Genomic DNA, 14,201 nt, shown 5'->3' on the forward strand with positions numbered 1-14,201 from the left:
GGAAAACACCAAGTTTTATGACTGATGTGAACTGATGCTGGAAGTGAGTAGGTGGTGATATCCCATTGAATACTCCATGGGAAAAATGAAGGAGCACTAAAATATATTTTACCTTTATTCCATGTGGTTTTTTTGTTCATTTAACATTTGCTTCTTGCTCAGGTATGATTTGGGGAAAGACTCAAAGCATGAAATCACTGGGACTCTTTTCCTTGGTGCAGGTAGGCTTTGGAATGGCTCCTTGAGAACCAACACATTGCTCAGTTGCTCCTGCCTATGAATATGGCAGAAGCAGATTGATGGGCTGCAGACAAAGAAAAAGGTGCCTCCAGTTTCCTGTATGCAGAAGACATTGGCCCTGTTTGCTTTGCAGAGGTGTGTTGCTCTTCCAAAGCATCTCCCTTAAGCAACACCTGTGCCAAAAGTGAAAATGCTAATTCAAATGTATTCAAGCAAACCAGAGTTTATTTAGCATTTATTACCCATTCTGTTGTCAAATGTGGCTTCTTCTGTCTCCATTTTCCTCTGGTAAACATAGAACTTTTTTATTATTATTTTTTTAATAAAATATATAAAACATTGTGCATTGCTATCCATAGGAAAACGTAGTTTAACAACAAGAAAAAAGAATAAGGCACATTCCTGTGCAGCATCTTCAAATATATATATATATATATTTAAAACAAAAAGAAAACCCTTTTCAACCTCTTTGAGGTTGTTAACTTCTCACCAGTCACTGACACATCTCCTGTATTACCATAATTTCACTATTGGAGGTGGGTTGGGTGGTGTTTGACAGGGGCCAGCAGGGAGAACAGATTCAAAAAAATACTAGGATTTTATCCCTGAGGTGTCAGTAAAAAAACCTAAGTGTTCCCCTTGAAAAGGAAGATGAAAAGACAGCCATAAATAACTGAATACACTATGGCAAACATCCAAGCACCGAGATGATTTCATGATGGAAGAATCCCCCTCCCCCCAGTTCCCTAGTTCTTAACAAGTCATATTTGCCGTTGGGTTTTAATCAGGTTAATCTCATGGCTTCTGAAGTCACAAGACAATCGGTCGGGATGAACCTCCCATTCCCTTCCCAAATCACCTTTCCCGATTTGTCGTTTTGTTCACAATTCTCCCACAGTCCTCAGGAAAGGGAAACAAAAAAAGTCCTAAATGAACACCAAATCCTGGATGACTTCTCTCCCCAGCCAAGAAAGGAGTACTCGTACCGCAGCATGCCAAACTCCATGTCCCACATAAGAGGACTGTAATTGTCACCTTCCTGCCTGCTATTAACACATGAAGCTGGCAACCACCTCTGTTGAAACCAGAAAGTGTCTGTGAAGAGGGATGATTGCAATGTGTCAGGGAGAAGGAGATGGGGAAAGCTTTATTGCTGTCCATCCACACTGCTCAAGTAGCACACCCAAAAGGAAAAGAGGAGACACCCATGTAATATTCCTTCCCTCCCTCTTCTTTATCTTGTGTGGAGGAGCCCCAGGGTGCTGGGTAGGATGCTTGAACTCCCCATCGCTTAGTAGTAACGGTTGAGGCTCCTGGTGCCTGGGATGTCTGGCTGGCCGTTCATCCAGATCTCCCGGATGATGCGCTCCCGCTCCTCCAGCCGCTGGGCTCGCTCCAACTCCTCTGCCGAAGTGAAGACGTTCATGTTCAAAGTCCTCTCGAACCTGCGGTGCCTGCGGGCAGACAGGTCTGAAGTGGTGTCCGAATCATCATCGCTGTCACTGCTGTCGCTGTCACTCTCCCGCTCCCGAGGAGGCTTCTTCGTGGAAGAGCGTTTGCAGTCAGTTCGGCAGGATACCCTTAGCACCAGGGCCAGCAGGGTCAAGACAAGTCCAATGCACACTCCAGAGACAAAATACAGAGCAGCCCGCTCAGGGTTTTCTGAAAGGAGAAAGGAAATGATTGTCAAGAACATCCCTTAAAAGAACAAAGCATACACAGGTCCTCTGTGCACATACCAGCCATGGTCTCTGAAGGGGCAGAGTTTCTAATGGCTGCTTTTACTTCCATACCCTCCTTTGACTCTTTCCCCTAGGGAAATCAGGAAGGGGAATTTAAATGGTGGATGTGCTGCCAAGGCAATTGCCCACATGCAGAATGTGGGTTCACTGCAGTCACATCTTGGAGTTGTCTGGAAAGGGAAGGAGCAGCCGCAGAATTAAATGCTAATTCCAGTGGCTGAGCGAGTGGGGTTGACACCAGGGTGCTGCACACCCAGCAGCACCTAAGTGCATCTCGCTGTCACGTCCATTATCATATACCAGGAATAAAGATGACTACAAAGCTTTATATGCTCTGTGCCATGGCCCAGTTGAAATGGGATGCCTTGCAGCATGAAAAAATGCATATTATTTATTCATAGGTTTCATTTGCTTATCTAAGGCAAGTGTGCTGGCTTTCTGCCCAGACCACCAAAATGTGTATCTGTGCTACACAAGCATAGCAAGAGTCAGTGCACCAACAGGGTGAATCCTGCATAGCCACCTTTCAGAGCTGATAAAACAAGACTCCAAAGGATCCACAATGCCTTTTATAGTAAGCCATCTTGTTTATATACTATCTTTTTCTTGTTGTTGTTTTTGTTTATGGAATTACTTAGAAGTGCAATTATGATAAACATCATCACTGCAATTACCCTGGGCTGAATCATCTTGGCTTGTAGGTATGCTGAACGGGTGAAGGTGAACCAAAAAAAAGTGTCAAGGCCAGCTCTGCTCTACTGTGTCTGCTGGGATGCCTGAGTTCAAGGATGGAGTCAGTTCCTCAGATGAGTCTCATTCTGTTGAACTCAGTGGTGGATCTGGAACAGTTCCCACCAGCTGAGAGCCTAACATTTGCCCTCAAAAGATCTTTGTAACTAAAAGGCTATGCTCTACCATTTCTTCCCCTACTGTGCTTTTAGAAACTGCCTTCTCCAGCTGATTTCCTCACAGTAAAGGTTGCAGAAGATGAACTGGAAACCATTTGGAGATATGAAAAACTCAACAGGACAAGACCCTGCTCTAATTTCAATGGTGGCTCTGAGTTTGAAGTTAGCCATGTTCTGAGTAAGGGGTTGGACCAGGGGACCTGTGGAGGCCTCCTCCAGCCCTGATTATTCTTTGATTCTGTGGTCAGAGCCCAAACACTGACTTGTGCACTGTTCAATGCAATGCCTAGTTCAATGCCTGGAGATGCTCATGGAACAGTTACAGAGATTTGTGCTCTTCACTTCCCTCCCAATGAACCTCAAAGGTGATTTACGAGCCAAGGTGAAGGAAGATGTTAGTCTAAAAACTGGGTAATAAAACATGAAACTGTTGCTAGAGTAGTTGGTGTGGATGGCATGGAGAAAAAAATTGGCTGAAGAGAGATTACAAAAAAAAGAGCAGAAAACTGCAGCAGATGCATTCAAGAAGTCAAAAAAAAAAAAGAGGAGATGAATGCAGCCGTAGTCAAAAAGTCAAGGGAGACTAAAGCCAGAGGCTTTAAGCTAAGATACTTTGACAATAGTGAAACAGCAAAAATACAAAGGTGAAAGACAGGATACCAGAGCAGGCATGAAGGATGTGCCAATGGCTCTTGTAGCAGCCTGGATGAGTGAAAAACTGGCTCCAGTGAAGTTAATGGCAACTCTGAATTCAAGGGGCAGAACTCAGAACTGCAACCCTGCCTGTGCAGTAGCAAAGCTGCTGCCCATCTGCGACCTGTAGAGAAATGGCCTTAATTTCAGAGACTTGAAAACCTGGGGAAACACAGGATCACTACCCAGTAGCATTTTTACCTACATGTGCAATATAACTCAAGACAGCAACTGCAAGATTGCCTTTGCAAATAGGTTTAAGGAGGGCTCTGAGGACACCCAAAGTGTGGGAGAGTGAGAAGAACAAATGAGCAGGACTGATCTGTTTGTACTGAAAGGCGCTCGGTCCAGTCTGCCTCTGCTCTGCCTGGCTGACAGGATGCCAGGCAGTGTCCTGAGCACCACATTCCTGCACACACATGGGCTTGATTTGGTTGCATTAGTTCCACTGCTCACTTTTAAAGCAATTCATATAAAAAAAAAAATAGATTGGAGTTGAGACACAGACACATGCGGTTTCCCTTCCCCTGTTTTTGTCCATGTCCTGCCTTTCCTTTCTCCAGCACACTCTTTTTTCCATGCTACCATATCCAGTTCATGAGCAAGACATATCTCAATTGATACTTAAGCAACCATTTTTCATCCCCTGCTTGTGCTTGTATGTATAGCCCTTCATGCAGTGCAATGGCTGTAATTGAATCTTTGGGCTGCAGTGGCATTTATGAGCTCCTACAGCTACTCTGTCAACATCTGAGACACTGTCTGGACTTCCTCACTGAGCTGTAACCCTACGTTCAACTGCAGTCTTGGCATTTATCATACACACAATCCACTTGCACAGCAGCATCTCTTTTACTTGCAGCAGAAAAAGCAACTTAAGCTAAAAACCATGGGCTCTGCCTTTTCTCAGTTGAAGTAGCCAAGTCAGCAATAGCCTTGATTTGGGGGGTTGACAGTGATTTTGAGAGCTTGACCCATTGCATGTTCTACTTGCGAAAACCAAAAAGGGGCATCTTCTTCAGCAAAAACTTGAAGGTGGCTCAAATTCATCATACCAACACTAAAGCTACTAAAGTATGGACATCAGTAGCAGGAGTTAACATGATTTTAATATCTATTCATGTGTGTGTGTACACCCATTAAGACATGGATTTTGGCCAGCGCAACTTTTTCTTCCACTGCTGTGGATGACAGCTCAGAGCTGTTGAGCTTTTCTCCTAAATTTCTAGCAGGACTCAGTTGCTGTCAATCTCTTTTGCTGGGGTTACCTTTCCCCTTCCTGGTATTTCTCTTTCTGGACTGAGAGCATTGATGAAAATGTCACTTATTCAAGCCTGAATTTAATCCATGCAGACAAAAGATATATGCTCTTTATAACTCTCTATACAAAAGCCACCATTGTCTAGGTGCTTAAACTGGCCAAAAATTAGAAACACATTTTATTTTGTTTCTCCAACCAAACCAGCAGCAATTACAGAGCCTGTTTCCTGAGGGCTAACAATCTGCTGGGAGCATCAGCCCAGACTGCCATTAATTCCCCAGGAAATGCCCCAGGCCAAGGTTGTTATTGCTATTATAATAAATTGTTTCAATAAATAAAAAACAATCTAGGCATTAATGCTGCTGGCTTCCTGTGATAGCTTCATGCATTCAGAAACCTCAGTGGGGAGGAAAATTTCAGAGGGCCCCTGTAAAAGGTTCAGCATTAAGCATGGCCAGACAAACAGTAGGAGCAATATCTTCCAGGGGATTTACAGTTAGCCCCACAGGCTGCCGAAATCCCCTGGTAGAACAGAGGAAGCTCTCCAGGAGCCCTTTATTAATAAGGCTCAGGCCAAGCAGTCTAAAAGTTGGAATGACCTCCCCCGGGTTGCTTTTTTGGAAGCCCCTTGTTAATAACTTGGCACAAAGCTCTGCTTGTGGAAGAAGAATAAACCAGGGATTTTGTCGAGGTTTCATTCCAACTACTTCAGCCTGAATACAACAACAAAACGTGAGTAAGTCCCTTGTCCAAAAGAAGGCACTGGAAGTGCTCTGATAGAGTTTGAATGTTTAATATTTATATAACCATGAGGGACGGTTTTGGTTTTGCTGGTAGGCTGTGACTGCTAAGACAGTTCCAGCTGTCACTGAAACTGGTGAAGTCGTTCCAAACACTCAAGACAGGTTTTGGAACAGCTCCATAGCAAATAAGAGGTATGAGGTTTGTAGGCAGAGACTGTATCTAATGAAAAACCTAATTCTATAAAGAAAATCAGCTTTCAAATTAGGGGCATCTCTGAGTCTTTCGCTAGACTGAACTAAACATGATACTTATTTGTTTCATCAACCGATAAATTCACTCCTTGACATTGTTCACTCTCCCTGTTTCTGAAGAAACACTGTTTTCAAGGTTCTGGAAGCTGGGATAAGACTAACACCTAACTGGCTTTGACTCTTAACCACGATGATATCCGCAAACAGATTTGACAGTGAAAAACAGACTCCCGCAAAGAGGCTTTGCTCCGTTCTGTGTTGCGATTTTTCAGTCCTTAATTGTCAATAGGAACGTTCCTGTTATATGGGAACATCAGTCAAAAAGATAGTGGACGTTAGCAGTCTTTCGCTAACATTTGCACTTCTCCTCTCTGTGCACTGCAAGACTGTACATGTCCAAGTGACCAAGCCTGAAGATTCTTCATCTGCATCTGCCCACCCAAACCTGCCATTCTGTGAGAAGAGAGGGGATCCCACTCTCCCCAAGCTAAGAGACACTCCACTGCCAGGAGGCAGGAAAATAGTAGTGGATCATCCTTTCAAGCACACACTTGCCCCACGAAATAGCAAATCCCCTTAGCTTCTTTTTCCTGGAGTCTGAGGTTATGCACCACCCCCTGCCCCAACAGAAAAAAAATACCTTTATATGTCGTCCCTACCTGTTTACAGTTTTCTCTTGTAAAATCCTATTTTGAGCCAACTCATCAGCAGAGGGAAGCCCTTGAACTTCTTGCACTAATGTTTCTCTTTGGCACCAAGGCTGTAGTCAGGAGCAGTGGGAAGATGTGTGAACCAGAACCAGCCTCCCCCAGCCACTCAGTTCCTGGCCTCTCCTGAGCCACTATAATGGAGGAGATCAACAGCTGCTGTGGCTTAAGCCACCTTCATGACCCAAACTCAAGTGAGCACAAAAATTTGCAATAGTTCTGCTGCTCAAAAGCTGCAACATGAAGAGGGATGGATTTGCTGTGCTTTAGTTTTATGCAAATGATATTTGTGTCTTGTGACACATCTTGTCATTGAACTCATAATCTAAAACCTCTCCATATTTACATATATCAAATAATCATGCCAAATTCATCCTTTCCACTAAAAGCAGAGGGATAAATTACATGCAGCACATGAAGATGATTTAGGGCATCTGCTGCCTGAATCCATGGGGCAGCCATCAATTATTTTTGTAATAAATAACAAACTGAACATATAGATTGAGACTAAACCCTATCCAACAGCCACGGTTAAGTACACTGGAAAACATGAGTAACAAGCTCCTGAACTCTTTACTGGAAATCAAAGTTGTGAGGTCTGAGTTTTACATATTTGACATCCAGAGGATGTGAACATGCCACAATGAGACCACATCATGAGAGGGCAAGCAAACCCCACAGCACCAAGACAGTTAAGTCATTCTTCTTTATTATTTGTGCTACAGTAAAATCTTGAGGTTTCTGCCAAGACTGACACCTTGTGAAGGGGATGAATCAAAGCCTTGTGCCCTACAAAATGAATGCAGGGTCTAAGAGTTCTGCTGTGGCCAATGGAAGCAAACTCCCACTGTCCCTGACCATAAATCCTACAACCTTCTGCTGCCCATTACTGTTCAGATGGGGAAAACAAGATTAACAGCATTTTATTTTACAGTAAGGTTGTGAATGCAGGTATTTTAATGTCAAAAAATGACAACTGTAGGTAAGAGGAAGGGAGAAGTGTGATAAACAGAAGATTCCTTTAAAGTTTTCTTTTTCTAATCTTTTCTTAGAGAAGCCCATGCAAGAAAAACAAAAATCCTACTCAGCTAACTCTTGTGAAGAGCACTATTAATTACACTTTAACTGCCTGCTTTTTAAAGGTGTCACAAAAAGATGGATTCTGATGCCACCATTGGACATGTAGAAGGGCAGGACTCTGGATTCACCATTCATGGTCCTTTTAGAAGGACCCTCCACTAAATGTGTAGAAACACTATTACTAATCTACTCAGTGATTCCAAAATGCAAAATCCAAGTTAGTTATTTCAAATCCAAATATTTGACTGTAAATCCAAATTCGGTGGTATCTCAGCAAGAACAAGAACATAGCACCAAGAATGCATTAGTATTTAATGAATTACCAAGACTGAATGGCACACAGACATGAAAAACTAGCTCATAAATATTTGAGGTTTAGCTATACAGACCTCAATACACCAGAATAGCATAAGAGCATTACAGTGGTACACAAAATTCTTAACTGCATGTAGTAATAGAGCAACATATTAATATTGCTAGCAAGTAACATTCATTAATAAGTACTGCAAAGTAAGAAGGATACAAAGCTTTCATTAAACAAATGGAGAACACCCATAAGAAAAAATTACCACAAACTGTATTTTCTGCCTTGGGAGGCTAGTTACACAGAAACCAGGACCTTCTTTCTGGGGAAAGCAGCAGAGATTGGCCTAAAATATGCTGAGTTAGTGCATCCAATGATATTCAGCCAGCAATCTTCATTTTTTTGGGTTACGTCCTCCAACTCTGGAGGAAATCCCTACTGTTGTCAAAATACCTCATGCAGTTGTGGGATGGGACATATCTGCACTATTATCACCTGCTTCTACTGTACCTTTTGGCATCAATGGTATCGACCCCAAACACTCAGCAGGGCATGAATCTTTACTTCAGCTTTTTAAGTAAATCTTTTTAGAAGACTGCTCCTCTGTTATTTGAAAGATACATGTGGGTGAAAGATAAACTGTGATCCAAAGAAATCTTACTCCAAACTAGATTTGCATATACAATTAAGTAGACTCTCAAGTTACTTAATCTTCACACTTCCACTGAAGATAAGCCAACTTCTCTTAAGCAGGGTACTCTGAGTGCTGCTTATTTTCCAAATTACAGGACAACAAGCTTGCCTCCCTAATGAGCCAGGCTTTGATCTCCAGGAAAATGAAGCATTCAGAATAACAAAACACGTAATATTACATTGTATTTAACTCCAGATGAGAGCAAATCCAGTGGAAAGCAGAACACAATAAACCCTGTTATATACTGTCTGCTAGAGCTGCTCTGGTCAGGTCTTTCAAGGGGAATTTGCTGAGAGACAAATGAAAAATACAAACAGTTGAAAGAAACAGATTTAGCCCTAGGTGACTGTGAAATGAAGGCTCAATTGAGGGTCTACAAAAAGCTTGAGAGAGCCCAGAGAGATGGCAGCCACAAGACCTACCTGTGATAAAGGCATACGCTGCTAGGATGTTGCTGAGCAGTGCCATCTCTGTGCTGACACCCACAGGCTCCATGCTGCTGTTGAGTGCTGGCAGTTGTGTCTCATCCACAGGAAGCAGGAAGGGGCTGTTGTCTAGAGGGTAGAAGGTGGCCGATCTCCCTTTCTTCTTCTCTGCTTTGAAACAGAAAGGGAATGAAGAACAAGGCACCAGTCCTATCCTGCTCTATTCCCACCAGGTCACCATCTGCATTCAGAAGTCTGGAGCCACTCAACAGCATGCCTCCCAAATTTGCCCCTTTTTGGGGGTGACTAAACCTCAGGTAGCTTCAGCTGAGCACATACTCAGTCTGCATCCAGGCAGCATCTTCTCTTCCCTGTCTCCTGCTCTTTCATGTCACCACTTAGACACACCCACCTACGCTACAGCAAATATATAATCAGGTTTCTCTTCTCTTATGTAAATCAAAGGATCCTTTATCACCAGTGGGTTCAGCTAGGCTTGTAATCAGGACTAGAAAACAGAGGCAGAGCCTGCTACCCTCTGCCAGTGTCGCACTGTAGTGATCCATCCACACTTGGCAAACAGACGTGCTTTCTCTCCAGCCTTTGCAGGGAAGGGCAGACCTGAGTTTATGACTTCCTTCAGAAGCCTGCTCGTATTGTGTTTCACTCAGACACCACTTCCTCTTTTGAGAGGTGAGCGAACATGGGTTAATGATTTGATTTTATTTGTTGAAGACTGGAGCTAAGGAGGCAGCTAATTCCAGGAGGCTCAAAGAGACCCTTTCAGATCTTATCAACTCACTGCTGAGTGCTCCCTGCACCTTGATCTGCAGGCAGACACCCCCCCTAGTCACAAAACACTAATTGTTTTAAACACATGAAAAAGCCAGTGCACAGGATCCAGCTCCATCACCCATGCGATTGTTTAACTGTAGCTATTACAGTTTTAGAGGCTCCCTTCCCTGGGTGTCTGGTTCTGACCAAAAGCAAGCATTGCACTGTAAAATCACAGACTGACACCTGGCTTCCACTTATCTGCAGGGATTAAATTCAGGGAACTGTCAGATCCATTTCTGATGATGCCATCAGCGCCATGCAAGTGAAGGCACTCTGACAGCAGCCACAACACAAGATGGTCTGTGTTCACTAGCTCCCTCACACATCTCCTTTCCCTGCAAACCTAGCAGCGTAAGACCACATTCAACTTCCTACTATGCATGCTAGGAAGCGGTTCAGTCCAGGAAAGCAGCAACAGAAACTAAGGAGTGTCAAACAGGTAATACTGATGGATGTCCAGGTGTCACTGTAAGGGATCAACCTCAAGGGATTATGGGCACGATTGTATCTTTGCCACTGTGTAGCTGCATTGCCTTGGGAAAGACACACATTACAAGCTACGGAGGTGTTAATGACTGCCCCTGAAGCAAAGTTTTTAAACTTGGGTCTCTAGGTGGCAGATCCAAAAGGGAAAAATATCCCAAGAACCTCTTGCCTCAGGAGAACAGAGATCAGTTATATGAATGGAGGCACTGGTGCACGGACGATCAAGGGCACATTCAGCAGGAAAACAATAGCAAAGTTTTGGATAATCTTTTAATTCAGATGTAGGCACCAACATGCCCTCTAATCTTTCCTTTATTCTCCCTACCTGGTAAATTTATGCCTGTACAAATGGTTGGATTTTTTTCTACTACTCTTCCTGAAAAGAAATCTATAGAAACAGAGTAAATTTTTAATTTCTAAAATATGAACCTAAAACCTGGATACTTCACAGTATCTCAAGTAGCACTATGCACCTAAATTGAATCCTGCTATTAGCTGACAGATCCTAGAGAGTCATTCAGCTCTCTTTATAGCAGACACTTAAATCTTGATGTATTTGCTCATACACAGACATCTAAGATACACCAGGGTCAGAAGGACATCCCTGCAGAGATGGCAGGTACGAGAAGGGATGTAGGGGAAACTCTCGCTCTTCTAGGGCAGCATCTAGAAACCAGGTGAACACCTCAGGTCATCTCAAATGCCACATTTATATGGGGGCAACCAAATACTGCCTGAGTTGTCCACATACTGAGATCTGACTCTCAACTGGTTAATCTAAAATCCCTTTACAGTTAATGAAAATGAAGGGCACCACCAGGATATAATCTCATATGTATTTCATAACCATATATCTCATCGTACAGAGGTCTGCTGCGTTAGGTGGCTCCAGGCTCCTGCTAGGCCTTTGAGAGTTTTCTACAGTTCTACATTGAAGTCCAGAGCTGCTAGGATATGAACATGGGGCCCCTGTGCCATGCTCTCTCACATGCCCACTTCTGCACTGCTGGCAACCCACCTGCCCCTCACTGTCAACACGTTCTTGGGAACTCACTAGGACTAAGGTTTGAACTAAATTTGCAGTGTGGGCTTCCATGCGCATGTGCTTGATCAGCCAGGAGAGGCAGAGACAGACACCACTTCTGTTAGGTATGGGGCATCCCTTGTAAACCATGCCATGCAATAATGGTGCATTTAGGAAATCTAAGGCACAACTCCTCTCATGAGAAATGTAAAAATATCTTCCTTTCTTTTTTTTTTTTTTACTTCTGACTTATCCAAAGAACAGATGTAATCAAACAAGTTTTTAAATGAATAGATGTCTGCATACACTATACTCCAGCAAAGAGCACCACAAAACCACATAACTGGTTTTGTCATCTGCAGGACTGTACAAGCACAGACAGGGAAGACAGAAAACAACTGGAGTTATGCAGGATGGAAAAAACAAACAAACATAATTTCACAAAGGCCATGTCTTGCTACGCTATGCAGTTCCCTGGTCTGCTATTCATTCCAGGATCATATTAAAATACATCCCCTTTCCTCCTTGCTACCTCTGAAGACCTTGTCTATGCCCAATCAACTCACCTACTACTGGTTTTCTTTTCACCACCCTTTCTCAGCCAGCAAACACCTAGTCACTCAAACTGTTTCCCAGTGACTATATACCAAGCTGATCAAAACTATTTCAACCAGCAGTAAATCTGCCCCTGCACCACGCTATAAGCATAGAAAAGGTTATTCGTGATACCAAGCTGACGTTAGTTTTAATAAAAGAAAGCAAATGTGGAGGGAGATTACAGAAATGTCCAAATATTTCTTTTTGCTACTTTCAAAACATTCTTTCAGCTTTTAATTTCAAAATGACAACTTTGTTTGAAAAGTGGTGCATATTTTAAAAATTAATGAATAAACCATGTGAAAACTAAACAAAAAGTGTCATTTGTAGAAGTGAAATGTTTAGATGAGTGATAGTGAGTTCAGGGTATTTTTTTTTCTTGCTTGAAAGAATCCCCAGGATGACAAAATTCATTTGGGGCTAACTCAAAATTCTTTCTTTGACATTTTTTCAGTAAGGCCTCCAAACTGACAAATCTGTTATTGCCAACTCTTAATTCTCTGTGTATTGACTACCCAAGCTGTGGATTAATTTAGCCAGGAGTGCAGACAGGGAGGAGAGGTAGCTCTGCCCAGACCCACCCTAGAGCTGAATCTCTGGGAGCACAGGCTGGGAATTTCAGAAGTAATGTTGTATACTATCCATGCTGTGTTGGGAAACACAAAGCAAAACTACTCATTAACTGAATACGTGCTCACCTGTACTTTTCCTTTCTTCGTACACCACCTCTTCCTCCTACTCACTCATCCCTCTAGATAGCTAAGATTTGACTTCATGCATCTTTTGACATTGCATTTTATTAAAATAGCATCATATTTCAAAGGTGAAAACTTCCCTGTCCCCTATGAGGCAGATCTACTGTGTCTGCCTTTTTTGTTTTTTTCTTTGCTGCTCTATTAGACAGGTCTTCAAAGTATTTCTGTGATGAACTTTGACACACATGGCCATGACTGCTATTTCAAGAAATCCAACATGAGCTTCACCAACAGTTCGCTTTAGTCCATCACTGGTCATGCCTCGAAGCTTCTCTTTCTGCCTGTGACATGGATGGGGATTGGGAACAATATGGAAACCCAGATAAGGGGAGACAGAAGGGAAGAGTTACCACAACACAGTTAAGTTTGGGCCAACATTGCAATAGTCATAGCTACCTGGGAGGGCTCGCCCTATGTTGGAAGGAGAGACATCAGAAAAGAACACACCGTCCCTTATAACATTGGGATCAAACACTCTTGGCCGCAGTGGAAAATGTGGCTTCTGAAATCCTTGGTAATTGGTTGGTCTTGGCTGGGTTTCATGCAGAAGCTTCTTGGGAACTGAAAGAGAGGAGTGAGAAGAGCACAGTTGTTAGAGTGAATTATTTCAGCTGGTCAGAATGAGAATCACCACATTATGCTATGGGCTCAGCTGATGGTTAATCATACCACGTGCAGACCAAACAGACACTCATTTACTACTACTATGAATGCTCTCCAAATGCCAGCACAGAGACATTCAGTGAGAGAATGCTGGAACCTATGAAGTGATTAAGATACTCTTTATTTACAATTAAGCTTTGAGACAAGACTAAGGATCAGATTTGGACATCTTAGTCAGACAAGAATCATAGAAACTGAAAAGCCAGGCTTTGGCCTCAGCCCTAAACTTCACAGCTCTCAGCTAGACAGCCTCTGTTCCTACCACAATACCAGGTTGTGCAGGATGCCCCATAAGAGTGGGGACTACCTGGTATGCCTGAATCGCTGACTCTCTCTGGCCATCAAGTTTCTGGCTTAAGACGACACATCATAAGTTTCTGTCCACTCCAGAGTCACAAAACTGGCCTCTGGAGGATGGTGCTCATGTGAAATCATAAAGTTTAAATCATCCACCACGGAAGTAAGAAACACTTCCCACCCTGTGGGATCCAAAATACACTGTTCCCCATTGTGCTTTAGGCTTCAAGTGAGCTGATAAAAGTCCATCCTGAGAAGGGTGAAGGCTCAGTCAATCCCTACTGCTCTCCATGTTTTGTCAGCCACAGAATTAGCAATACACAGGTGAGATAGGTTAATATGTGACAGTTTGACCATCTATAGGCTCTTCTTTGGACTAAAGCATGCCTTAAGAAGAAGAGTATTTTTTCCTCCTTGATGTTACAAGGCCAGCTCTTCAGCTGTACAGCCAGGTAAAGAAATCAAAGTCACTGTAGCCATCACACTGTACACC

The 14,201-nt window shown here is 43.0% G+C and overlaps 1 protein-coding gene across 6 annotated transcripts in view; it reads right to left on the reverse strand.

Annotated features, from left to right (window-relative positions):
* Nucleotides 1-447: 447 nt before the first annotated feature.
* Nucleotides 448-14,201, reverse strand: part of EVA1A (eva-1 homolog A, regulator of programmed cell death) — a 203,903-nt gene continuing 190,149 nt past the window's right edge. For 3 of the 6 annotated variants that reach the window (XM_061372315.1, XM_061372318.1, XM_061372319.1), the window contains 3 exons: nucleotides 13,145-13,309; nucleotides 9,047-9,217; nucleotides 448-1,902 (listed from right to left, as the gene is read on the reverse strand). In XM_061372315.1, the coding sequence (XP_061228299.1) occupies nucleotides 1,532-1,902; nucleotides 9,047-9,217; nucleotides 13,145-13,309 (707 nt within the window). In that variant the 3' untranslated portion in view covers nucleotides 448-1,531. Of the gene's footprint in view, nucleotides 1,903-9,046; nucleotides 9,221-13,144; nucleotides 13,310-14,201 lie in introns of all 6 variants that reach the window. The other 3 variants (XM_061372313.1, XM_061372316.1, XM_061372317.1) reach the window with 2 other exon arrangements.

The sequence above is a fragment of the Neopsephotus bourkii genome, unplaced genomic scaffold (assembly GCF_033783945.1).
Source record: "Neopsephotus bourkii isolate Nb327-2 ecotype Australia unplaced genomic scaffold, CSIRO-AGI_Nbou_v1 NB_1600, whole genome shotgun sequence".
Classification (NCBI taxonomy): Eukaryota; Metazoa; Chordata; class Aves; order Psittaciformes; family Psittacidae; genus Neopsephotus; species Neopsephotus bourkii.